The 23,865-nt window shown below is 47.1% G+C and overlaps 4 protein-coding genes across 6 annotated transcripts in view; 1 reads left to right on the top strand and 3 right to left on the bottom strand.

Annotated features, from left to right (window-relative positions):
* Window positions 1–545: 545 nt before the first annotated feature.
* Window positions 546–5,173, top strand: denr (density-regulated protein). 3 transcript variants are annotated; one of them, XM_007902209.2, is made up of 9 exons: window positions 569–633; window positions 1,095–1,232; window positions 1,645–1,750; window positions 1,970–1,989; window positions 2,549–2,633; window positions 3,159–3,239; window positions 3,736–3,852; window positions 4,456–4,595; window positions 4,874–5,169. In XM_007902209.2, the coding sequence occupies exons 3-9, from the start codon at window positions 1,654–1,656 to the stop codon at window positions 4,916–4,918; spliced, it is 585 nt and encodes a 194-aa protein (XP_007900400.1). In that variant the 5' UTR covers window positions 569–633; window positions 1,095–1,232; window positions 1,645–1,653; the 3' UTR covers window positions 4,919–5,169. The 3 variants fall into 3 exon arrangements, with proteins under 3 accessions (XP_007900398.1, XP_007900400.1, NP_001279605.1); XM_007902207.2 differs by lacking the exon at window positions 1,095–1,232 and having other exon boundaries at window positions 546–633; NM_001292676.1 differs by lacking the exon at window positions 1,095–1,232 and having other exon boundaries at window positions 583–633; window positions 3,162–3,239; window positions 4,874–5,173.
* Window positions 5,174–13,374: 8,201 nt separating this feature from the next.
* LOC121849605 (hydroxycarboxylic acid receptor 3-like) lies at window positions 13,375–14,976 on the bottom strand. The gene has a single exon (XM_042337841.1). It carries the CDS (start codon window positions 14,695–14,697, stop codon window positions 13,666–13,668), a length of 1,032 nt encoding a protein of 343 aa, XP_042193775.1. The 5' UTR covers window positions 14,698–14,976; the 3' UTR covers window positions 13,375–13,665.
* A 4,615-nt stretch (window positions 14,977–19,591) lies between these two features.
* Window positions 19,592–20,623, bottom strand: LOC103184287 (hydroxycarboxylic acid receptor 2-like). Its single transcript, XM_042337358.1, has one exon. The coding sequence runs from the start codon at window positions 20,621–20,623 to the stop codon at window positions 19,592–19,594; it is 1,032 nt and encodes a 343-aa protein (XP_042193292.1).
* Window positions 20,624–22,750: 2,127 nt separating this feature from the next.
* kntc1 (kinetochore associated 1) overlaps window positions 22,751–23,865 on the bottom strand; it is a 34,107-nt gene continuing 32,992 nt past the window's right edge. Inside the window, exon 64 of the mRNA XM_007902211.2 lies at window positions 22,751–23,381. Within this exon, the coding sequence (XP_007900402.2) occupies window positions 23,358–23,381 (24 nt within the window). The 3' untranslated portion in view covers window positions 22,751–23,357. The remainder of the gene's footprint in view (window positions 23,382–23,865) is intronic.

Here is a 23,865-nt window from a genome sequence, read left to right as displayed (position 1 = left end):
CCTGTGTGTCGGGGAGTGTGTCTCCCTGTGTGTCGGGGAGTGTGTCTCCCTGTGTGTCGGGGTCTGTGTCTCCCTGTGTGTCGGGGTCTGTGTCTCCCTGTGTGTCGGGGTCTGTGTCTCCCTGTGTGTCGGGGAGTGTGTCTCCCTGTGTGTCGGGGTCTGTGTCTCCCTGTGTGTCAGGGGTGTGTGTCTCCCTGTGTGTCGGGGTCTGTGTCTCCCTGTGTGTCGGGGTCTGTGTCTCCCTGTGTGTCGGGGTCTGTGTCTCCCTGTGTGTCGGGGTCTGTGTCTCTCTCTCTGTGTCTCAGCCTTTGTCCCGCCGGGGTCCTTTCTTACAAACACAGGTGTCTGCCGCAGAGCCGCAACGGATATGTATTTAAAAAAATCAAAGTGACCCAACAATAGAATCGTGATCAATAAAATCTCTCGGCGGGAGGGGAGGGGGAGGGGGAGGGAATACACTGATCACAAATCGAACCAGCGGGACAGCAGAAACCATTTGCTTTGCAAAATATGGCGGTAAAGTCAGTCAGGCAGTCTCGGGGGGCGACTATGTGCGCGGATTGCGGGTGCCGGCGGGTAGGAGAGGACCCGGAGCTGCTGCAGACGGATACACCGCACAGAGCGGCTGCGGAGGTAAATGTCGGGGGCGAGAGGGGGGGAGAGAGAGAGAGAGAGAGACACACACACACACACCGTGGCCGGGCTCGGCCTGGCGACCCGGGGGGAGAGCCCGGGGTTCGCGTGTTGCCGAGGGGCAGTGAGGGTGAGGCTTCCCCCTGGGGTGGGTGGGGAGGGGGGACCTCCCTGGCCATTTGTCCCCCGTCCCCCCCCACCCCCACCCCCTAAAATACCATATATATACATAATATACTATGTTGTAATATGTGTTCTATATTTTAATATATTACTCATGTTCTATATTGTGATACATACGACATATAATTCTATTTTAATTTTTTTTGAAAAAAAACAATATGTTTTGATCTATAATTCTGTATTGAAATCTAGATATATATATATAAAGTATATAACAATATATATATATATATATATGCATGTCTGCGTCAAAACCTCAACATACTTTACGTTGTCAGCCCACGGCAGGTGTAGAAGCTTTGACAGCGCAGCGATGGTAATTGACGGAATCGGGTTGAGGAGTGCAGTCTCGTAGCTTAGTGATTAGAACGCTCGCCTCCCGAGCGAGAGGACTCGGGCGGGGGGCGAGACCTTAGGCAAGTCTCCGCACTCCCCACTCCTCTGTCTACCCAGCAGTAAGTAAGAATCCAGTTGTTAGTTGACTGGCAGATCGCTTTCCAGGGGTAATAAATCTCCCCCCCCCCCATCCCCCCCCCCCCCCGCCCTCCACACCCCAAACAATACTGTCATTCGGTCACTCAATCCATGACTGTTTGTGGGATACTGCTGTGCGCAATTGGCTGCCGAAATACAGAGTCAATTCACTTTACGATATATTCTGTGAAGCGTTTTGGGACGTCTCGACATCGTGATGTGGCGCTACATCGAATGCGAGGATTATTATTATTATGAGCCGGGGCCTCGCTTGTGGCCAAGCGCGGACTCGCTTGCTTTAGAGCTGAAGAATGTGCGTAATCTTGTCTCTCTTTTTTTTTCTTGGGTCGTCAGATTCATAGGATGGCCACAACTGAAACGATGCTACCTGAGAATAAAGGGGAAGGAAAACCATCCCGAAGCGATATTCAGTATCCATTGAAAGTACTCTACTGTGGAAGTAAGTTCCTCAGACAACAATGGCGAGAGTAAGCAGCAGCGAAGGGCCAAATGACCTCCTTTCACGCTGTAAACTCCACACGATTCTTTTTACACCCAGGACATTTTTAAGGGGTTCTGGAATTTCCCAAACTGATTTTTTAGCTGAAATAAGTTGGAAATGTTAATGCGAGCTCATATTTTTTTAAGTCACTCTTGTGTTTTTCCCTCTTCTTTCCAGTTTGCTCATTACCCACAGAGGTAAGTGAATTCCATTACTTTGCAAATAGATTGTACTTCTCTTAGTTACCGTCTCTCTGTTGTTTATAAAAATGTAAACCTCTCACTCTAGTTTAATACTGTACCACAGAGGCTGAGAAAGTTTTCAGATCGCCGAGTAATTTAGACAAACGAGTGGATTTCTGTTGTGCTGGGTTCCCTTTAGCAGTATGCTAGACTCTAGTGTGGTGTGGGTTTGCAATTTATTTGGGGGGGGGGGGGGGAGATGGAGTGTGGGGCGGTTTCTGTGAATGAACGCACTTTGTCAGAGAGTGGGCTGAATTTTATCTGTGTTAAATGTATACCATGAGTTACACTTTTTGTCACTAGGTGTCGGCTTGGGTGCTCATTAAATGCACCACCCAATGTGCTGTCACTGACATGGGAGCTTGGTAGCTGCTTAGATCAGCGAGACCTCAGCTCAGCCAAGACCAAGAGATGAGACACCCTCCACGTAACTTGTTTCCTGAATCCACAGGCTGGGAGTGAGGGAAGCTCCTGGCTAAAGAAACTATTGACAACTGCTGTGCTTTCCTTCCAGTATTGTGAATACATGCCCCAGTACACCAAGTGCAGACAGTGGCTGGAGAAGAACTGTCCTGAGGAGTTTGCAAAGCTTAGTATAGGTAAAGGAGGGAACAAAGGGGTGACTTACTGTACTACTGGATTGATACTGAGCTCTCCACTCAGCGCACTCTGGCCTGCTTCATGTCCCCCACCCTGCCCACCCCACCATCAGCCACCATCCACTATTGGTTGGGCCTTCAACCTCTCTTTGGAACTCCATCCCACAGTCCCTTCGCCTTACTCCCTTCCTTGCCTCCTTCAAGCCCCACCTCAAGACTTTACCCTTCGACCACGTCTTCGATCACCCACCCCATCCTCCCTGCGCTCCGGCCCTCCTGATCCCAACCCCCAGCTCGGGTGCAAATCCTTGATTATCTGGTGTCTCTGGACGTCCTCCCGACATGAAAGGTGCTGTGTAATTGTCATTTGTTGTTGTTGGATTACTGTTTCGAAATATGAATGAATGGTTGAAATCTTTTCTGGGTGTTTCTGGGGAGGCAGTTACTGGGATCCGCCGCTAGGAGGTGTTTGAGGATTGATGTGTTTTGCACTGAGTGGGTCTGTGTTGCTCCTTGTGTTTAAAGCAGATCAATGCCTACAGCAGGACGCGGGGGGCGGGGACACGCCCGCGGGAGAGGAAAAAGAAAAGAAGAAACAAACGAGAGGTACCTGATTTCCTGGTTTTCTCCTCTCCTAAATGCGTTTTAACTGTCCCAAATCCTTGACTGTCCAATGCCTTGGGACGTTGCCCCGCCGAGAACTGTGCTGTGTAAATGTAATTTGTTGGATGTTAAACTCCTCCACCCCCCCCCACCCTTTCCTCCACTGTGGGTTGCCATGTTGGGTATTATTCACGTGTGAGCCTTAACGATTGGTGTCGACATAGTATTCAACAACGCCGGGGAGGGGGAGGGCATGATATGATCTTCTGGACATCTCAAAGCAGAATTCCTGCAGTTCAGTGTGATGCTGACCTGATTTGCAGGTGGCATAGCGAGTACTAGCACGGCTTTTCGGGAAGGAGCAGGGGAGAATGAGATTAGAGTAGGGAGAGTGCGGATGCATGGAGCTGAACAACCTTTTTCCCCGGGGGGGGGGATCTGAAAGAGCAACCCCTGCAGTGATGAGCTAGTTTGAGCGGTTCTCTGTTTCCCTCTCCAGGCGGCAGAGGTGTGATTAGAAACAAGAAAAAGACGGTGCCCCAGAAAGTCACGATAGCCAAAATTCCACGAGCCAAAAAGAAATACGTGACCAGAGTGTGCGGCCTGGCAACATTCGGCAAGTATCCGTCCGGATTCTCTCCACGTTTTGCGTGCAAATAAAAAAAATGGAATCGGGAATATTCCGCCAAGTGTCCCGTATTCTGACAGGAAACTGGGAACAGGCAAAGGCCATTGGCCGGTGAGTCCAGTTTTGTCACAAATTTTTCCCCATCCTCTCCACTGTGCTTACCAATTGCTCTCATTAAGCCCCTTGATCAGATCCTCCCCTAACCTCAACTCTTGGATGTGTAAAGCCAGTTTAGCCCCAGCCTCTGGGGGTGGGGTTCATGGTTAAACTCGTTTACAACAACATCATGCACTTATATAGTGCCTTCTGCGCTATTATATATATATATATGTAAATATATATATATACCCATCATAACAATCTGCCTGGATATCAATCTGTCTGAGTTCTCTCTAAGGTTAGTACGAGTTTCCTAATTATGGTTCCTTCGCTCTTTTCCTCTGTCCTCACCGATATATTTTTAAATGATCAAATGCCCCCGAGATGATAACTTGAGCTCACCCTGTAGACGTGCTGGGTGGAGAGATACTCGTTATGCACACTACCCATGACAATAATCCTTTTTTCTGCGTTAAAAAAAAAACGAAACAGAGATCGAGTTAAAAGAAGCACAGAGGTTCTTTGCTCAGAAATTCTCGTGCGGGGCTTCGGTTACGGGGGAAGATGAAATCACGATTCAGGGCGACGTGACGGACGATATTATGGATGTTATTCAAGAGAAATGGCCTGAGGTAAGAAACCTCCGTGATCGTGACCCTGTCGCCTCCATCCTCGCCCGACTCCACTGGCTCCCCATTCCCCAGGGGAGTTCAAAATCCTCATGCTCGTTTTCAAAGCCCTCCACGGTCTTGCTTCTCCCTACCTCTTGTGACCTGCTAACTTTACTCCCCCTGCCATGTACCCATCCTGATCCCAACTACTGTCCTTGACTGTCCAGCACCTTGGGATGTTCTCCCGACTTGAAAGGCACTGGTAAATGTTATTTGTCGTTGTTGTCTTCTGTTTGCAGGTGGATGACGAGTCCATTGAAGATCTTGGCGAAGTGAAGAAGTGAGGTGACAGACAGACAGCGCTTTATCATTCTGGTCAGCGGGCAAAATCAATTCGGCTAAAAGATCAAACACAATCAAGCTTTTTATTAAAGACATCCCCTTCCTCCTCCTCCTCTCCACAAATGGCCTCAGTGGATTTGAGGCACTTACTTATTGTTTGGTTGCCAAAGCCCCTGTGGGATTCCTGGATCACATTGAAGAATGTTGTGTGCACTAAGTCCTTGGTTTAATAAAAGTCTCAGTTTGGATTTCATGCCAATTTGTTCTTGTCTGAACTTCTCTGTCATTTACCTGTCCTTGTGGTTAACACTTTCTGCGCCTTTACCTTGTCAGCATGGTGCTCGGGTGCTTTAATGACAACAAATTAGAATCCGGGGGAAAATACAGCAGACACAATTGTGAAACATCTTCTCACTGGACATTTAATAAGTTGAAGCTAAGATAGTAATTAAGGCAGTTTCCTCATGGCTTTTTACAGAAATGAATCCTAGACTTGGAACCAACAAATGGCTCCACAAACAGTAGAACCCTGTTATAAGGTGGTAGTTGAAGTCCATATTATTTCCAATCTGCCTTATAATGGGGTGTGAGCGTGAGTAGCTCTGGTCAACACACAGCGCATATGCTCAGACACCGCCCGACTCCACTTGTATATGCAGGATGTAGCAAGTGGTGTCGCCGTGACCTGAGCAGCCAAAACCAAAAGCAATGGTGTTCCCACTAGCGTAGGGGTTAGTGCGCTCATCTCACAAGCAAGAGGACCCGGGTTCGGTTCCTGGGTGGGGCGAAACCTTAGGCAAGTTTCCTTACTCCATACGTCTCGGTTTACCTAACAGCACGTAGGAACCCGGTTAGTCAATTGGCGGATCGCTATCCGGGGGTAATAATCCCTCAAAAAAAAATTCTGGAGGGTCATTCAATCCACAACTGGGACACTACTGTGCGCAATTGGCTGCCGTGTTTCGCCCACAAAATACAATCAGTATATTTTACAATATATTCTTTGAGGCGTCACAATGATGTGGTAAGGCAGTATATTAAATGCAAGGATTAATATATTATTCCAACAGTGGGTCAGCTGAAAACCAGTGTTATAACCTGGGCCAAAGTGCAGGGAAACTTGCAGGGGGGTGGGGGTTGATTGATGCTATTGAGGAACATTTTACTGCCAATCTACAGTTTTTCATTTTATTGATAAAAACTGAACATGAGAAAATATCAATTATTACAAAAAAATTGCTTCTTTAACAAAATACATAGACACAGAGAGACTCAAACACACACATACAGACCCGGACATTCACATAGAGACACTCACAACCACATACAGAGGAGAGAGACAAATGGATAGACATTGAAACTCAAAACATACACATTCACACAGACACTCACAAACATGGAGAGACACTCAAAACACATACACTCAGACAGGAGAGACACATAGAGACACCCGCAAATACAGAGAGAAACAGACACACACATACAATAACAACAAGATTACATTTGTACAGTGCATTTCCCGACGGGAGGATGTCCCAAGGCGCTGGACAGATCATAACATGTCAACGCAACAACAACTTGCATTTACATGGAGCCTTTCATGGATGAAGTGCCTCAGAGTGCTTGAAATCAGCTGTTTGAGATACATATATCTCCTGGGGAGCAAACAACTTACCAACAAAGTCTACCTGTTCAAGAGGATGTTGAAGATCCAGGGACAGTGTTGGAAAAGAGAAGGGAGCTTCTCTGCTGAGTCCTGGCTGACAGAGAAAATCAGTCACTTATTTCATCCTTGTTTGTGGGACTTTGCTGTGTGGCTGCTGCAAATTGCCTCCAGAAACCGAGCCACTGCGCTCCACAACAATCCCACCTGTGATGTTCCAACCCACATCATAGTTCCCGAGCTCCCCTTGGCTTCACTCAGGCACTGAACGTTTCGGTAGTTTGGCAGTCAACTGGACTCCGTTTGCTTGGCTTGTCCTCAAGCTCTCCCTCCTGGGAAGGAGCCTCGGTGTCGGTGGCTGCCCCCGAGCGGCAGGTGTTGAGCGTCCCAAGGCGCTGTACAGTTGGGTCAGGACCCGAGCATTGGGGGGGAAATGGTCAGGGTGAGGGGAGGGTAGGGAGGGAGCGAGGAGGGGGTAGAGAGTCGAGAGGGGAGCTGAAGGCTGAAGGTCAAAGAGAAAGGTCTTGAGACCGGCCTTGAAGGAGGAAAGGGAGGAAGCGAAGGCGAAGGCACTGGGGGATAGAGTTCCAGAGCCTCGGGGTTGAGAGGCTGAAGGCCCGGCCACCGATGGTAGGGCAGTTGGGGCGGGGGATGTGGAGCAGACCGGAGCCAGAAGAACGGAGGGTACGGGTAGGTAGGTAGGTAGGGGGATAGTAGGTCGGAGAGGTAGGAGGGAGCGAGGCCGTGAATGGCCTTGTAGGTGAGGATGAGGATCTTGAAATCGATCCTCTGGGGGATGGGGAGCCAGTGGAGGCGAGCGAGGGTGGGAGTGATGTGGTCACGAAGCCTGGTGCGGGACAGTACACGAGCTGCAGAGTTCTGAAAACAGTCCTCAGCAAACATACAAGATCAAAGTTGGCTAAAGTTAGGACAAAGTTACAAGTGACTGATTGCTTTGTAAGAGACGTTTTCCAAGCGCAAGCAAACAATTATGCAATTATCTGGTCCTGTGCCCTCCACACAAGCAGAGGTGCAATTAATACTCTAACCCACGTTTAAACCACCAGTAATATTAATAATAATAATCCTCATGCCCAATACGGGGCCCGTGTCTCGAAGAGCTTCCCAGCCAAATACCGTGAAGTGTAGTGACTGTGTATCTGCAGACAGAGAGAGAGAGGGATACAGGAGTGGAGAGAGAAGGCGGGAGGAGAGAGGGAGGGGCACCAGCGAAGTGCCACAAACAACCACAAAGCGAATAATCCATTTCTCTGGGGGATTTTGGACCATGACACTGGCTGAAATCTACTTCTCATTTCCCAAGTGTCACAGAGACTGCCTTCCGGGCATTCATCACATCTAATAAGCGAATGAGTAAACAGAGGCGTGTGGAGTAAGGAAACTCGCCCAACATTTTGCCCTGCCCGGGGATCAAACCTGCTCACTTGCGAGGCAAGTACTTTAACCACTAAGCTTCAGGACCCCACAAACAGTGTGCAAGCAGCCCAGGGGCCAGCAGGGAAGAACAATGTCTTACAGCTGCTGGAAATACAGCTTCATCATTGTAGACAGGACCAGAAGAGGAATATTACAGTGTGGTTAGTGTTTGATAACCACTGACCTCTCTCTCAATAAACGTCCTAACCATTGCAAACAGCAGCAGCAACAACAAATTGCACCCATGAATATTGATGCTATCAGCGCCTGAGCTGAGGAGTCGCCGACAGGAACCAAGCAGGAGGGCCTCGGTCTTATCGACGTTCAAAAGGAAAAAGTTACATCATCCAGGACTTGATGTCCAACAGACAATCCACCAGGACAGCAACGGTCTTGGAGTTGAGTGTGGAGGCACAGAAAGAGTTGGATGACATCCGCATCAATATATTATCATTATATTATTATGTGCAAACGATTTGACCCATTATAATAATCCTCATGTTTGGCTATAGCAGATTATGAAGTAAAAACATCTAAGCCCTTCACAGAATTATTTTCTCTGATCAGTGTAATGACTGTGCATTTGTCGTGTTTGCTCCTCCTGTAACGACATCCATCTCAATTCCTTGCTCTTCCCCACTTTGCATGTTGTAACCCTTTCGTCATATGAAACAGTAAGCAAATGAGTCAATAGCCTCTATGGCGCTGCTTGACAGCTGGTTCCAAGTCCCAAGTTACATAAAATGTTTCCTCACACAAAGGGTAGTGGAGGCACTGAGCCACCAGGCCATAAATTGGGATAGTAAATAGAGAGATGGACAGACACTTGGAATGCAAGAATATGAAGTGGAAGAGGGAAGGCATAGAGAATGCGATGGGACTGAAAGATCTGCCATGATCTAATACACTGGCAGAGCAGAGTCAATGGACTGTATTCATTTGATATCTCTACTCTTCCCCCTGGACAGCCATTCTTCGCTCAGTTTGGTTCAAGCCAACATTAGGACTTGAGCTCCCAGTCTAGACCAACATTGTGAAAGTTGCTTTTTTTGTATAAAATCAAATGTTGAGCAAAAGTTCACACATCCCACAAACCAAACCAATTAAACAATTGGTGCCTCTGAACGCACCAGGCTTAAATCGAACTTAACGCTCCATCGGGCTGGACCGATTTGGCTGGACCTTATCAAATCCTACCTCTCCACCCACACCTCCACTAAATTGTCGTTCTATTCCAAGACAATCTTGGAGGCCAAGGACAACCTCAGGCTCCTCTTCCCCATCACCAACCAGCTCCTCCCCCTCTCACTCCTCGCCCATCCTCACCTCCAATGCCAACTGCGAGGCGATGCTGGACTTCCTCAAACCCAAAGTCGAGGGGATCTGCTCGGCTACCTCTACCTTTCCGTCTACTACACCCTCCCCATCTCCTCTTCCCACCCTGGCCCATACCCATCCCTCCCTCCACACCTTTGAACCTGTCTCCCACTCCTCTCTCACCACCACTATAACCTGCAAGAAACCGACTACTTGCTCCCTGGACTCCATCCCTCGTACTCTCCTTACCTCCCAGCTCCACCTCCTTGCCCCTCTACTCAAAGACATCATTACCCTCTCTCTGTCTACTGGTACTGTTCCCACCACATTAAAAAAACTGCCTTTATCACTCCTGTCCTTAAAAGACCCTCCCTGGACCCATCTCTACTTTCAAACTACCACCCCAACACCAACTTACCTTTCCTCTCCAAAGTCCTGGAACGAGTTGTTGCTTCCCAGCTTCGCTCCTTCCTCTCTCGCCACTCCCATCACAAACCCCTGCAATCCTTTTCCGTGCCGCCCACAGCACAGAAACAGCTGTGGTCAAGGTGACAAATGACATTCTGTCCATCTGCGATCAGGGCTCCCTCTGCCTCCTCGTCCTCCTTGACTCCTCTGCTGCCTTCGACATCATCGATCACTGGAACATCAACCACCGCCTCTCCTCTCACTTCAACCTTCACGGCTCTATCCTTGACTGGTTCAGACCGTACCTCTCACACCGCCTCCACTTCATCTCTAGAAAAGGTTTCTCCTCTATCCCCCGTGCGGTGTTCCTCAGGGCTCTGTCTTTGGTTCCCTTGTCTTCAATATCTATATGCTCCCTCTTGGTGACATCATCTGCGGACATGGGGTCAACTTCCACATGTATGCAGATGATACCCAACTCTATCGGTCTGCCTCCACCCTTAACTCAAGGATCACTGCTGTCCTGACAAAGTGTCTGTCAGACGTCAAGTCCTGGATAAGAACTAATTTTCTTCAGTTGAACGTCAACAAGACCGAAGCTCTCCTGATCGGCTCCAGTCAGCGCCTCCACACCTCAGGCCCTGACAGCATCACCATCCGTGAATGCACACTACAACTTACTAAGCCAGTACGGAACCTTGGCGTCTTGTTTGACCCTCAACTATCCTTTCTAGACCACATCTGTGCCATGACCTGCTCTGCCTTCCCCCACCTCCGTAACATCGCCCGGCTCCACCACTGTCTTACACCACAGGCTGCCGAAACCTTCATTACATCAAGGCTTGACTAGGCACCTCCTTGCTGGTCAGCCTCCCAAACTCCTCCCTCCATAGGCTGCAGGTCATCCAGAACTCTGCACCCCATCTCCTCTCCCGCATCAGGATCCTTGACCCTATCACCCCCATCCTTGCCAGGCTCCACTGGATTCCCTTCACACAGAGGAGACAGTTCAAGATCCTGGTCCTCACCTTCAAAGCCCTCCATGGTCTTGCTCCTCCCCCTCCTCTTTGACCGTGCTTTTGATTTCCTTGCAGCCCCCCCAGCCCTACATCATCCCTGATCCCAATCCCCAGTTCGGGTCTGAAACTTTGTCTGTCCAGCGCCTTGGGACGACCTCCCGATGTGAAAGACGCTGTACAAATGTAATTTTGTTGTTGTTGTATTCTGACGGCTTTTATCATGTGCAAAATGGCTGCCCCGCACCAGCCTATCACAGTGACAGTGACTGCCTGCACAGCGCTTTCAAGATATTTCAATATGATAAGGTGCATTTTTCTGATGAAATAAGAAGGGCTGCTGATTGAAGTTCTTGTCAATACAAAATGCAGAAGTAAAGTAAAGTAAAAATTAAAATGCAGAAGTAAAGATGAGGTGAAAGTTACAAAACTGGTGATTGCACAAAATTCCTCCTCTCTCAGCCCTCCACAGACACACCCAAAGCCATCGCGCACACTCACTTTTTTTAATATATCAGTTTTGTAACTTCCATCCCATATTCTCTTCTGCATTTTTATTGGCAAGAACATGAAAACAAATTTTTTTTTGACAAAGAGCAAGAGACACAATCACCCCCCCCCCCCACCACTCCCAACAAAACTCCCTCAGCTCAGCATTAATCTACACGCAATGTCAAAGAACTAAAGTCAATGGCTTTTTACAGTCTACTTTTCTTGAAACAATAAACTATCGCAGTAATTAGCGACTATTTAGCTGCTGACTATATATGACACGAGCCTCTCTCTCCACCGCTCTTTTGAGTTGTCACCTTTGATGGTCTTTATATTGTATCTGGAAAATGATAACCTGACGAGTTTTAATTAGCAGATAGGAGGTGAGCACAGAGTTCACCCACCATGTTAGTACTGTGCTGATTGACAAAACGGGGCTTTTTGACTTCATTCGACTTCATTTTTGACTTCCTTAGCCAGTACTCTCAATGGCAAGTTATGCAGTTTAGACTCTCGGAGGTCCATTCTCTGGGGACCACCAAGCCTTGGCTCTCACCAACCTGCGCCTGATCTGTGCCAGCAGGAAACCCTTCATCTCATTAGGAACCAACCCGGTTATAACTGTCTGATAGCTTCAGTGTTAGACAGCGAGTTGCAGTAGCTCCTTCCGCTCCCTGTGTGTATTTGTGTGTGTGTGTATGTGTACGTGTGTTGGCTATGAGAGCTCCTCCACCCCACGCACCCCTGCCGACATTCATTCACCTCTATCAAAGACTCCCCTAGTGCCCTGGCTGACATTTCTCCAGTTCAAGAGGCCGTATGTGGGACAGTTACTATGACTCCAATAAAAAAAACAGTCACTACCCTCAGCAGTTTTTCCCCACGATCCACTTTCAGATGCTGCAAAGAATGTCAGTTCTCCATTACAGTCCGTGCTTTTATAAACCAAACAAATAAAGGTTTGTACGACATCCGTTTTGCCATTTGTTACGTAAATAGCTGAAGGTACTCGCCCACATTTTATTGTGTGTTTCAGGGTTTTTATTTCCAAGAACGTAAATCGTTTTGAGTACATGTTTAGTCACACATTTGAATGAAATATACAAAAGCTGTACACCCGCAAAGCTTCAGGTTGTCTGTATTTGTCATATACAAAACACTGGCAACACTCCAAGATCAACGACAAGCAGGATTGTTAGTTGATTGATGGATCGCTTTCTGGGGGAGAAATCCCCCAAAATGACTGTACTAACCCGGACATGGACCGCAACAGCCTGCCTTCGGTCACCCTCCAATCCCCATCCTCCCTACCCTCCACCCTCCTGATCCCAACCCCCAGCTCAGGTGCAAGTCCTTGATTGTCCAGTGTCTCGGGACGTCCTCCCAATGTGAAAGGCGTTGTGTAAGTGTAAGTGTAATTTGTTGTCTTCTGTTTGCAGCTTCGGTGTTAGACAGAGAGCTGCAGTGGTTCCCTCCACTGCCTGTGTGTGTGTGTGTGTGTGATGGGGGAAGAATTTCACCAAAACGTGTTGGGATGTTTAATAAATTGAAGCTAAGATAGTAAATAAGGCAGTTTTCTCATCGCTTTTTACAGAAATTATCCCCGACTTGGAACCAACAAATGGCTCCATGTACAGTGGAACCCTATTAAAACAACAAACCTTGGGTAAGTTTCCTTACTCCACACTCCTGATAATAATCCCTCAAGAAAACAAAATTAAAAAAAATAAAATTGGTCAATTCAATTCATGACGGTTTGTGGGATCCTATAGTGTGCAATTGGCTGCTGAGTTTCGTCCCCAAATATACTGCGAATGGGACAAACTGTATTGCTTAGAGTGGTGGATTTTTGAGTGTTTGGATTGACAAATAAAGAAGTTTACAAACACACCCTTCATTTCGAGCGATTTATATTACATCCTCTAGCAAAGCACTCGCATTGCAAGCGAGAGGACCCAGGGCTGGGTCAGATCTTAGGCAAGTTCCCTAACTCCACACGCCTGTTTACCTAACAGTAAGTAGGAACCGGATTGTTAGTCAATTGGTGGATCGCTATCCCTCCAGAAAAAAAATTTGGTCACTCAATCCACGACTGGGATACTGCTGTGTGTAACTGGCTGCCGTGTTTCGCCCACAAAATACAGTCAGTACCTTTTACAGTATACTCCTTAAGACATCACAACGCATGTCTACCTGTTCAAGAGGATGTTGAAAATCCAGGGACAGTGTTGAAAAAGAGAAGGGAGCTTCTCCTGCTGAGTCCTGGCTTCAGAGAAAATCAGTCAATTATTTCATCCTTGTTTGTGGACTTTGCTGCTGCAAATTGCCTCCAGAAACCGAGCCACTGCGCTCCACAACAATCCCACCTGTGATGTCCCAACCCACATCATAGTTCCCGACCTCCCCTTGGCTTCACTCAGTCACTGAATGTTTCGGTGGTTTGGCAGTCAACTGGACTCCGTTTCATCGGCTTGTCCTCAAGCTCTCCCTCCTGGGAAGGAGCCTCGGTGTCGGTGGCTGCCCCCGAGCGGCAGGTGTTGAGCGCCCTCCTGAAGGCGGTCTGAAACATCGAGCTGGAGAAGTAGTAAACAATGGGATCCAGCACGATGTTGAAGTAGGTGACGAAGAGAGTGTTGTAAAACACTTGGACCGAAATTGTATACCTCCTGCAGTTGAGATCCTTGGTCCTTCTGTGGACAACCACGGCTATCAGCGTCACACTGGTCGGCAAGAAACATAAGACAAAGACGATCGCCACAGCAGCAAGGAGCTTGATGGTCTTCCTGTACTTGTGTCTCAGCTCGGGGCTCATCTGCCTGAGCTTGAAGACGATGCTTAGGGTGGAAAAGAGGAGGACACAGGTGGGCAGGGTGAATTTAAAGAAGATAAAGACCACATTGTGCCAGATGACGGATGCTGTGTCCTGTGAGTTGTCCATGTCCAAGGTCTCGCAGAGGGTCTTCTTGTTGTATTTGAAGTCGTGACGTTCGGCCAGGAGGTAGGCAGTAATGGCCACGCTCTCCGCCCACATTAGGCAAGACACCTTCACAGCACACAGCACCGAGATCTTGCTGACCCTGTGGTAAGGGTGCATGACTTTGAAGTAACGGTTCATCGCCATCACCATCAGGAAGGCGATACTCGCGGCGCGATTCAGAGAAAACAGGAACAGATTAATGCGGCACATCGCGTCACCAAACACCCAATTCTTCCCACGCACAAAGTAGTCTGCCCGGAACGGCAAGCAGAACACAGCGAGCATCAGGTCTGCGATGGCCAGGTTCAGGGAGAAGACAGTGTTGGGCTTCCAGGACTTGATGTAAAAGCAGAAGATCCACAAAGCCAGCACGTTGGCCACTAAGCCCAGGCTGGAGGTGATGATGATGGCCGGTGCATTATAAATGGACGGGATGTCAGCGATTCTACAGTTGATGGTTGTGTTATTCATTGCTGCACTGTACAAGCTTCCTTACACAGCTCACTGCACCCCGTCTGACTGAACAGTTATACAGGTCAGATCTTGCAACATAGATCATGGGAGGAGCCACAATACGGCTTGGATTGTAAATGAGCAGCACAGCAATGGTCCAGAGTTCTGATACTACTATAATACTACAGCTACACAGGGTTAGAGAAAACACATCTGCGATGTGACCTGCCAGCACACAGTCCTCAGCAAACATGCAAGATCAAAGTTGGCTAAAGTTAGGACAAAGTTATAAATAACTGATTGCTTTGTAAGAGAGGTTTTCCAAGTGCACGCAAACAATTATGCAATTATCTGGTCCTGTGCCCTCCACACAATCAGAGGCGCAATTAAAACAGTAACCCACGCTTAAACCACCAGTAATAATAATAATAATCCTCATGCCCAATACGGCGCCTGTGTCTCAAAGAGCTTCACAGCCAAATACTGTGAAGTGTAGTGATTGTGTATTTGCAGACAGAGAGAGAGAAAGCGAGAGAAGGGGCGGTGGAGAGAGAAGGCGGGAGGAGAGAGGGAGGCGGGCAGCAAAGTGCCACGAACAACCACAAAGCGAATAATCCATTTCTCTGGGGGATTTTGGACCATGACACTGGCTGAAATCTACTTCTCATTTCCCAAGTGTCACAGAGACTGCCTTCCGGGCATTCATCACATCTAATAAGCGAATGAGTAAACAGAGGCGTGTGGAGTAAGGAAACTCGCCCAACATTTTGCCCTGCCCGGGGATCAAACCTGCTCACTTGCGAGGCAAGTACTTTAACCACTAAGCTTCAGGACCCCACAAACAGTGTGCAAGCAGCCCAGGGGCCAGCAGGGAAGAACAATGTCTTACAGCTGCTGGAAATACAGCTTCATCATTGTAGACAGGACCAGAAGTGGAATATTACAGTGTGGTTAGTGTTTGACAACCACTGATCTCTCTCTCAATAAACGTCCTAACCATCGCAAACAGCAGCAGCAACAACAAATTGCACCCATGAATATTGATGCTATCAGCGCCTGAGCTGAGGAGTCGCCGACAGGAACCAAGCAGGAGGGCCTCGGTCTTATCGACGATCAATAGGAAAAAGTTACATCATCCAGGACTTGATGTCCAACAGACAATCCACCAGGACAGCAATGGTCCTGGAGTTGAGTGTGGAGGCACAGAAAGGGATGGGTGTCATCCGCATAAATAGATTATTATATTATTATATGCAAATGATTTGACCCATTATAATAATCCTCACTTTTTGCTGTAGCACCTTATGAAGTAAAAACATCTAAGCCCTTCACAGAGTTGTTTTCTGTGCATTTGTAGTGTTTGCTCCTCCTGTAAGGTCATACATCTTAATTCCTTGCTCTTCCCCACTCTGCGTGTCTATAGCCTTATGTTATATGAAACAGTAAGCAAATGAGTCAATAGCCTCCATGGTGCTGTTTGACAGGTGGTTTCAATTCCCAAGTTACATAACATGTTTCCTCACACAAAGGGTAGTGGAGACACTGAGCCACCAGGCCATAAATTGAACCAACATTGTCAAAGTTGCCTTTTTTCTATAAAGTCAAATGTTGAGCAAAAATTCACACATCCCACGAACCAAACCAATTTAACTATTGGTGCCGCTGAACGCACCAGGCTTAAATCAAACTTAACGCTCCATCGGGCTGGACCGATCTGGCTGGACCTTATCAAATCCTACCTCTCCACACCTCCACTAAATTGTCGTTCTATTCCAAGACACACTTGGAGGCCAAGGACAACCCCAGCCTCCTCTTCTCCATCACCAACCAGCTCCTCCCCCTCTCTCCTTGCCCATTCTCACCTCCAATGCCAACTGTGAGGCGATGCTGGACTTCTTCGAATCCAAAATTGAGGAGATCCGCTCAGCTGCCTCTGCCCTTCCGTCTACTACGCCCTCCCCATCTCCCCTTCCCACCCCGGCCCATACCCATCCCTCCCTCCACACCTTCAAACCTGTCTCCCTCTGTAACTCCAGCCCGCAGTCCCTACGCCTCGCCCCCTCCGTTGCCTCCTTCAAGACCCATCACAAGACCCCTTTGACCGTGCTTTTGATTTCCCTGCTTGGCCCCCCTGCCCTCCATCCTCCTCGATCCCAAAACCCAGTTCGGGTCTGAAACTTTGTCTGTCCAGCGCCTTGGGACGACCTCCCGATGTGAAAGACGCTGTACAAATGTAATTTTGTTGTTGTTGTATTCTGACGGCTTTTATCATGTGCAAAATGGCTGCCCCGCACCAGCCTATCACAGTGACAGTGACTGCCTGCACAGCGCTTTCAAGATATTTCAACATGTTAAGGTGCATTTTTCTGATGAATAAGAAGGGCTGCTGATTGAAGTTCTTGTCAATACAAAATGCAGAAGGAAAGATGAGGAGAAAGTTACAAAACTGGTGATTGCACAAAGTTCTCACCTATTTCCCAAATGGTCACTGTTGAGGAGCACATGCCTGTGGTTGATTGTAACTTCCATCCCATGTTCTTTTCTGCATTTTTATTGGCAAGAACATGTAAACCAAGTTTTTTGACAGAGTAAGAGACCCATCACCACCGCCCCCCCCACCACTCCCAACCAAATTCCCTCAGCTCAGCATTAATGTACACGCAATGTCAAAGAACTATGGTCAATGGCTTTTTACAGTCTACTTTTCTTGAAACAATAAACTATCGCAGTAATTAGCGACTATTTAGCTGCTGACTATATATGACACGAGCCTTTCTCTCCACCGCTCTTTTGAGTTGTCACCTTTGATGGTCTTTATTTTGTATCTGGAAAATGATAACCTGACGAGTTTTAATTAGCAGATAGGAGGTGAGCACAGAGTTCACCCACCATGTTAGTACTGTGCTGATTGACAAAACGGGGCTTTTTGACTTCATTCGACTTCATTTTTGACTTCCTTAGCCAGTACTCTCAATGGCAAGTTATGCAGTTTAGACTCTCGGAGGTCCATTCTCTGGGGACCACCAAGCCTTGGCTCTCACCAACCTGCGCCTGATCTGTGCCAGCAGGAAACCCTTCATCTCATTAGGAACCAACCCGGTTATAACTGTCTGATAGCTTCAGTGTTAGACAGCGAGTTGCAGTAGCTCCTTCCGCTCCCTGTTTGTATTTGTGTGTGTGTGTGTATGTTTACGTGTGTTGGCTATGAGAGCTCCTCCACCCCACGCACCCCTGCCGACATTCATTCACCTCTATCAAAGACTCCCCTAGTGCCCTGGCTGACATTTCTCCAGTTCAAGAGGCCGTATGTGGGACAGTTACTATGACTCCAATAAAAAAAACAGTCACTACCCTCAGCAGTTTTTCCCCACGATCCACTTTCAGATGCTGCAAAGAATGTCAGTTCTCCATTACAGTCTGTGCTTTTATAAACCAAACAAATAAAGGTTTGTACGACATCCGTTTTGCCACTTGTTACGTAAATAGCTGCAGGTACTCGCCCACATTTTATTGTGTGTTTTAGGGTTTTTATTTCCAAGAACGTAAATCGTTTTGAGTACATGTTTAGTCACACATTTGAATGAAATATACAAAAGCTGTACACCCGCAAAGCTTCAGGTTGTCTGTATTTGTCATATACAAAACACTGGCAACACTCCAAGATCAACGACAAGCAGGATTGTTAGTTGATTGATGGATCGCTTTCTGGGGGAGAAATCCCCCAAAATGACTGTACTAACCCGGACATGGACCGCAACAGCCTGCCTTCGGTCACCCTCCAATCCCCATCCTCCCTACCCTCCACCCTCCTGATCCCAACCCCCAGCTCAGGTGCAAGTCCTTGATTGTCCAGTGTCTCGGGACGTCCTCCCAATGTGAAAGGCGTTGTGTAAGTGTAAGTGTAATTTGTTGTCTTCTGTTTGCAGCTTCGGTGTTAGACAGAGAGCTGCAGTGGTTCACTCCACTGCCTGTGTGTGTGTGTGTGTGTGATGGGGGAAGAATTTCACCAAAACGTGTTGGGATGTTTAATACATTGAAGCTAAGATAGTAAATAAGGCAGTGTTCTCATCGCTTTTTACAGAAATTATCCCCGACTTGGAACCAACAAATGGCTCTGTGTACAGTGGAACCCTATTAAAACAACAAACCTTGGGTAAGTTTCCTTACTCCACACTCCTGATAATAATCCCTCAAGAAAACAAAATTAAAAAAAATAAAATTGGTCAATTCAATTCATGACGGTTTGTGGGATCCTATAGTGTGCAATTGGCTGCTGAGTTTCGTCCCCAAATATACTGCGAATGGGACAAACTGTATTGCTTAGAGTGGTGGATTTTTGAGTGTTTGGATTGACAAATAAAGAAGTTTACAAACACACCCTTCATTTCGAGCGATTTATATTACATCCTCTAGCAAAGCACTCACATTGCAAGCGAGAGGACCCAGGGCTGGGTCAGATCTTAGGCAAGTTCCCTAACTCCACACGCCTGTTTACCTAACAGTAAGTAGGAACCGGATTGTTAGTCAATTGGTGGATCGCTATCCCTCCAGAAAAAAAAATTGGTCACTCAATCCATGACTGGGATACTGCTGTGTGTAACTGGCTGCCGTGTTTCGCCCACAAAATACAGTCAGTACCTTTTACAGTATACTCCTTAAGACATCACAACGCATGTCTACCTGTTCAAGAGGATGTTGAAAATCCAGGGACAGTGTTGGAAAAGAGAAGGGAGCTTCTCCTGCTGAGTCCTGGCTTCAGAGAAAATCAGTCACTTATTTCATCTTTGTTTGTGGGACTTTGCTGTGTGGCTGCTGCAAATTGCCTCCAGAAACCGAGCCACTGCGCTCCACAACAATCCCACCTGTGATGTCCCAACCCACATCATAGATCCCGACCTCCCCTTGGCTTCACTCAGTCACTGAATGTTTCGGTGGTTTGGCAGTCAACTGGACTCCGTTTCATCGGCTTGTCGTCAAGCTCTCCCTCCTGGGAAGGAGCCTCGGTGTCGGTGGCTGCCCCCGAGCGGCAGGTGTTGAGCGCCCTCCTGAAGGCGGTCTGAAACACCGAGCTGGAGAAGTAGTAAACGATGGGATCCAGCACGATGTTGAAGTAGGTGACGAACAGAGTGTTATAAAACACCTGGACTGAAACCTCATAGCTCCTACAATTGAGATCCTTGGTCCTCCTGTGGACAACCACGGCTATCAGCGCCACGCTGGTCGGCAAGAAACACAAGACAAAGACTATCGCCACAGCGGCAAGGAGCTTGATGGTCTTCCTGTACTTGTGTCTGAGTTCAGGGCTCATCTGCCTGATCTTGAAGACGATGCCGAAGGTGGAAAAAAGGAGGATACAGATGGGCAGGGTGAATTTGAAGAAGATAAAGACCACATTGTGCCAGATAAAGGATGCTGTGCCCAGTGGGTTGTCCATGTTGAAGTTCTCGCAGAGGGTCTTGCTGTCGTGTTTGAAGTCGTGAGATTCAGCCAGGAGGTAGGCAGTAATGGCCACGCTCTCCGCCCACAGTAGGCAAGACACCTTCACAGCACACAGCCCCGAGATCCTGCTGACCCTGTGGTAAGGGTGCATGACTTTGAAGTAGCGGTTCATCGCCATCACCATCAGGAAGGCAATACTTGCAGCGCGATTCAGGGAGACTAAGAACACGTTAATGCGGCACATCACATCACCAAACACCCAGTTCTTCCCACGCACAAAGTAGTCTGCCCGGAACGGCAAGCAGAACACAGCGAGCATCAGGTCTGCGATGGCCAGGTTCAGGGAGTAGACAGTGTTGGGCTTCCAGGACTTGAGGTAAAAGCAGAAGATCCACAAAGCCAGCACGTTGGCCACTAAGCCCAGGCTGGAGGTGATGATGATGGCCGGTGCATTATAAATGGACGGGATGTCAGCGATTCTACAGTTGATGGTTGTGTTATTCATTGCTGCACTGTACAAGCTTCCTTACACAGCTCACTGCACCCGTCTGACTGAACAGTTATACAGGTCAGATCTTGCAACATAGATCATGGGAGGAGCCACAATACGGCTTGGATTGTAAATGAGCAGCACAGCAATGGTCCAGAGTTCTGATACTACTATAATACTACAGCTACACAGGGTTAGAGAAAACACATCTGCGATGTGACCTGCCAGCACACAGTCCTCAGCAAACATGCAAGATCAAAGTTGGCTAAAGTTAGGACAAAGTTACAAGTAACTGATTGCTTTGTAAGAGACGTTTTCCAAGCGCAAGCAAACAATTATGCAATTAGCTTCCAACAAACAGACTGCCAATATTAAGTTGAAAAAATGCATAGGAGAGCATGCAGGTGCCCGATAAGTGAGCAGGACAGTGTTTTGATATTTGAAGCTTGCGAATAACACAAATGGTCTTGTGCCCTCCACACAAGCAGAGGCACAATTAAAACTCTCTAACCCACGTTTAAAGCACCAGTAATAATAATAATCCTCAAAGCCAAATGCTATCAAGTGTAGTACCTGTGTATTTCCGGGGGTGGGGGGGGGCGGGGGAGAGAGAGAGAGAGAATGGGTGGCAGCGAGGTGGCACAAACAAGCACAAAGAGAATGATCCATTTCTCTGGGGGATTGTTGACCAGGACACTGGATGAAACCCCTTCTCGTTTCCCAAGTATCACAGGATCTTTAACTTAATTAATTACACTATGCCGTTTGGCCACAAGTTGAATGCTGAAAGGCAGCTATTTGATGCTAATCACTATACCTCTTGACCTATTTTGCCTTCAGAATAGGAAATCATATAAAGACCGAGCAAAAAGATGTCTATCTCTCTCAATCTTGCAACTGTGCTTATTTTCAGGAGGGGTTTGTACTTCATACCCCACATACACATCATTACCTATTCTGCCTTCCCCCACCTCCGCAAAATCGTCCAGCTCCTTCACTGTCTCTCTCCTCAGGCCACCGAGACCCTCATTCACTCATTCATCATATCTCGGCTCCAATTAGCTCCTTGCTTGTTCAACTTCCCAACTCTTCGTTCCACAGGATGCAGGTTATTAAAAAAATATCAGTTTTGTAAGTTACATCCCATGTTTCCTTCTGGATTTTTATTGGCAAGAACTTTTTTAAAAAATTGTTTTTGAAAAAGGGCGAGAGACCCCTCCACCCCCAACATAACTCCTGCAGCACAGCATTAATCCACCCAATGTCAAAGAACTAAAATCAATGGCTGTTTACAGCCAATTTTTCTTGAAACAATAAGCTACTGATGTAATTAGTGACTATTTAGCTGCTGACTTTATATGACGCTAGCCTCTCTCTTCGCCTCTGTTTTGAGGTGTCACCTTTGATGGTCTTTAATATTGTATCTGGAAAATTATAAGCTGATGAGTTTTAATTAGTGGAACGGAGGCGAGCATAGAGTTCAGCCACCACGTTAGCACTAAGCTGATTGACAAACCGGGGCTTTTCACTTAATTTGACTTAACTTTTTGACTTTGCTAGGCAGTGCTGTGAATGGCAAGCCATGGGATGTCCTCCCGATGTGAAAGGCGCTATACAAATGTAGTCTTGTTGTTGTTGTAGTATGTGGTTTTAGCTGGTTGGATACCAGCAGTTACCCTAATGCATACTCTGTCCCTAAGGCTTGGTTCTTGCCAACCTGCGCCTAATACTTTCCATTCTAACAATCTATCTCTGGGATTTACACATGTAGGTGAGATGCATGGAATTCTCAGTTTGGTTTAAATATTCTTAAGCACAGTGATGGGTTTCCGCATGTGTCAGACACCCAGCTGCCCCCCAAAAAAGATTTAATTTGCCAACAGGAAACCTCACCTTATTAGGAACCGATATTGTGTGGATCAGCACTTTAACCTGGTTATAAATAGCAGATAGCCTCAGTGTTAGACAGTGAGCTACAGAGGTCCCTGTGAGTGGGTGAGAGTTTGGCTAAAGTTGACAAGATTCTGTAAAAATGCCAGTTCTTTGTTACGGTCTTCGCTTTTATAAAACAAATAAATAAATGTTTGCCCTCCATCGATTTTCCCATTTCTTTATGTAAATAGCTGCACGTACTCGCCCACATTTTACTGTGTGTTTTAGGGTTTTTATTTCCAAGAACGTAATTTGTCTCGAGTATACGTTTAGTAACACATTTGAATTAAATATACAAAAGCTGTACACATGGAAAGCCTAAGGCTGTCTGTGTGTTTGTCATATACAACACAATGGTACCACTCCAAGAACATTATAAACCGGATGTGGGTTCATCAAATAACACCGGTTGATTCGCCCACTTGTTAAATGCAGAGGACCCGCTGATACAAATCACAGGGTTGGCATGTACCTCTCAGACCACAACATAAGCAAATATCACCCACATCAAAATTCATCCTACTCTTCGTCTGCCCAGATATCATCATCATCATCCACTCTTCCACCCACAACTTAAATGTACTTTTAGTTCAATTACAAAATAGTGAGACTTTAAATGTAGGAACTGGTAAAATACTTAAACTCTATAAAAAGTTTGTTACCTGGGCATCAGGATCTGTCATTAATCTTAATTAACATTGGCGCAAAACGCCCACGATTGAACAGACAAACCCAACGAATGAACACTGCAGAAAGTGATGTCAACTTTCTCAGTTGGTGGGCAGAGAAACATTCTTTCTGTGAAGTTCTGAGGCTCCTACATCTTCTCACGGAGACACTGCTGCAAGGACAAAAGTGCAAGGCATTAAAAGTTACGCCACAAGTTTAGAGCAGCGTTAAGGGAGAAGCTGCCCCCCTTTAAAAAGAGATTTTTCCTGCCCCATTTTTATCTTCTTCGCATCTGAAGACTTTTTGTCACTCCGACCATACCAGGTCTCCTCGCCTTTCTTCCCGGCTCACCGTAAAACCGCGCTGTCATGAAGCGCTCCCGAGACGCTGCCCCGTATGAAGGTGGCTGCATAATCGCAAATTGTTTTTTTTTTGCCAGTTCTGCCCTTCTCCTCCCAGTTGGTTTATTTGGATGAAGGAGAGGAGGTTGACGGGGAGAGGCAGTTGCTGAAGTTAGGTATTTCAGCCCTTAGATGTACAATAGACAGAACCACAAGTGACTTTGTGATTTCTGAATGATTACCATCTTGACTTTGCATTCTTTGATGTGAATTTTGTGAAAATCCGGGTGGCTTTCACTGGTTCCCTGAAGCTCA

This window comes from Callorhinchus milii, unplaced genomic scaffold, assembly GCF_018977255.1.
Source record: "Callorhinchus milii isolate IMCB2004 unplaced genomic scaffold, IMCB_Cmil_1.0 Scaffold8, whole genome shotgun sequence".
NCBI lineage: Eukaryota > Metazoa > Chordata > Chondrichthyes > Chimaeriformes > Callorhinchidae > Callorhinchus > Callorhinchus milii.
This window is presented reverse-complemented; position numbering and strand designations above follow the sequence as displayed.

What these genes read in the sequence shown, in the direction of transcription:
- denr (XM_007902207.2), top strand. Translation starts at nt 550, where the DNA reads ATGTGCGCGGATTGCGGGTGCCGGCGGGTAGGAGAGGACCCGGAGCTG. An exon ending in GTTTGCAAAGCTTAGTATAG is followed by an intron (nt 2,634 to 3,158) that starts GTAAAGGAGGGA and finishes TTGTGTTTAAAG; the next exon opens with CAGATCAATGCCTACAGCAG. An exon ending in AAAGAAGAAACAAACGAGAG is followed by an intron (nt 3,240 to 3,735) that starts GTACCTGATTTC and finishes TTCCCTCTCCAG; the next exon opens with GCGGCAGAGGTGTGATTAGA.
- LOC121849605 (XM_042337841.1), bottom strand. Translation starts at nt 14,697, where the DNA reads ATGAATAACACAACCATCAACTGTAGAATCGCTGACATCCCGTCCATT.
- LOC103184287 (XM_042337358.1), bottom strand. Translation starts at nt 20,623, where the DNA reads ATGAATAACACAACCATCAACTGTAGAATCGCTGACATCCCGTCCATT.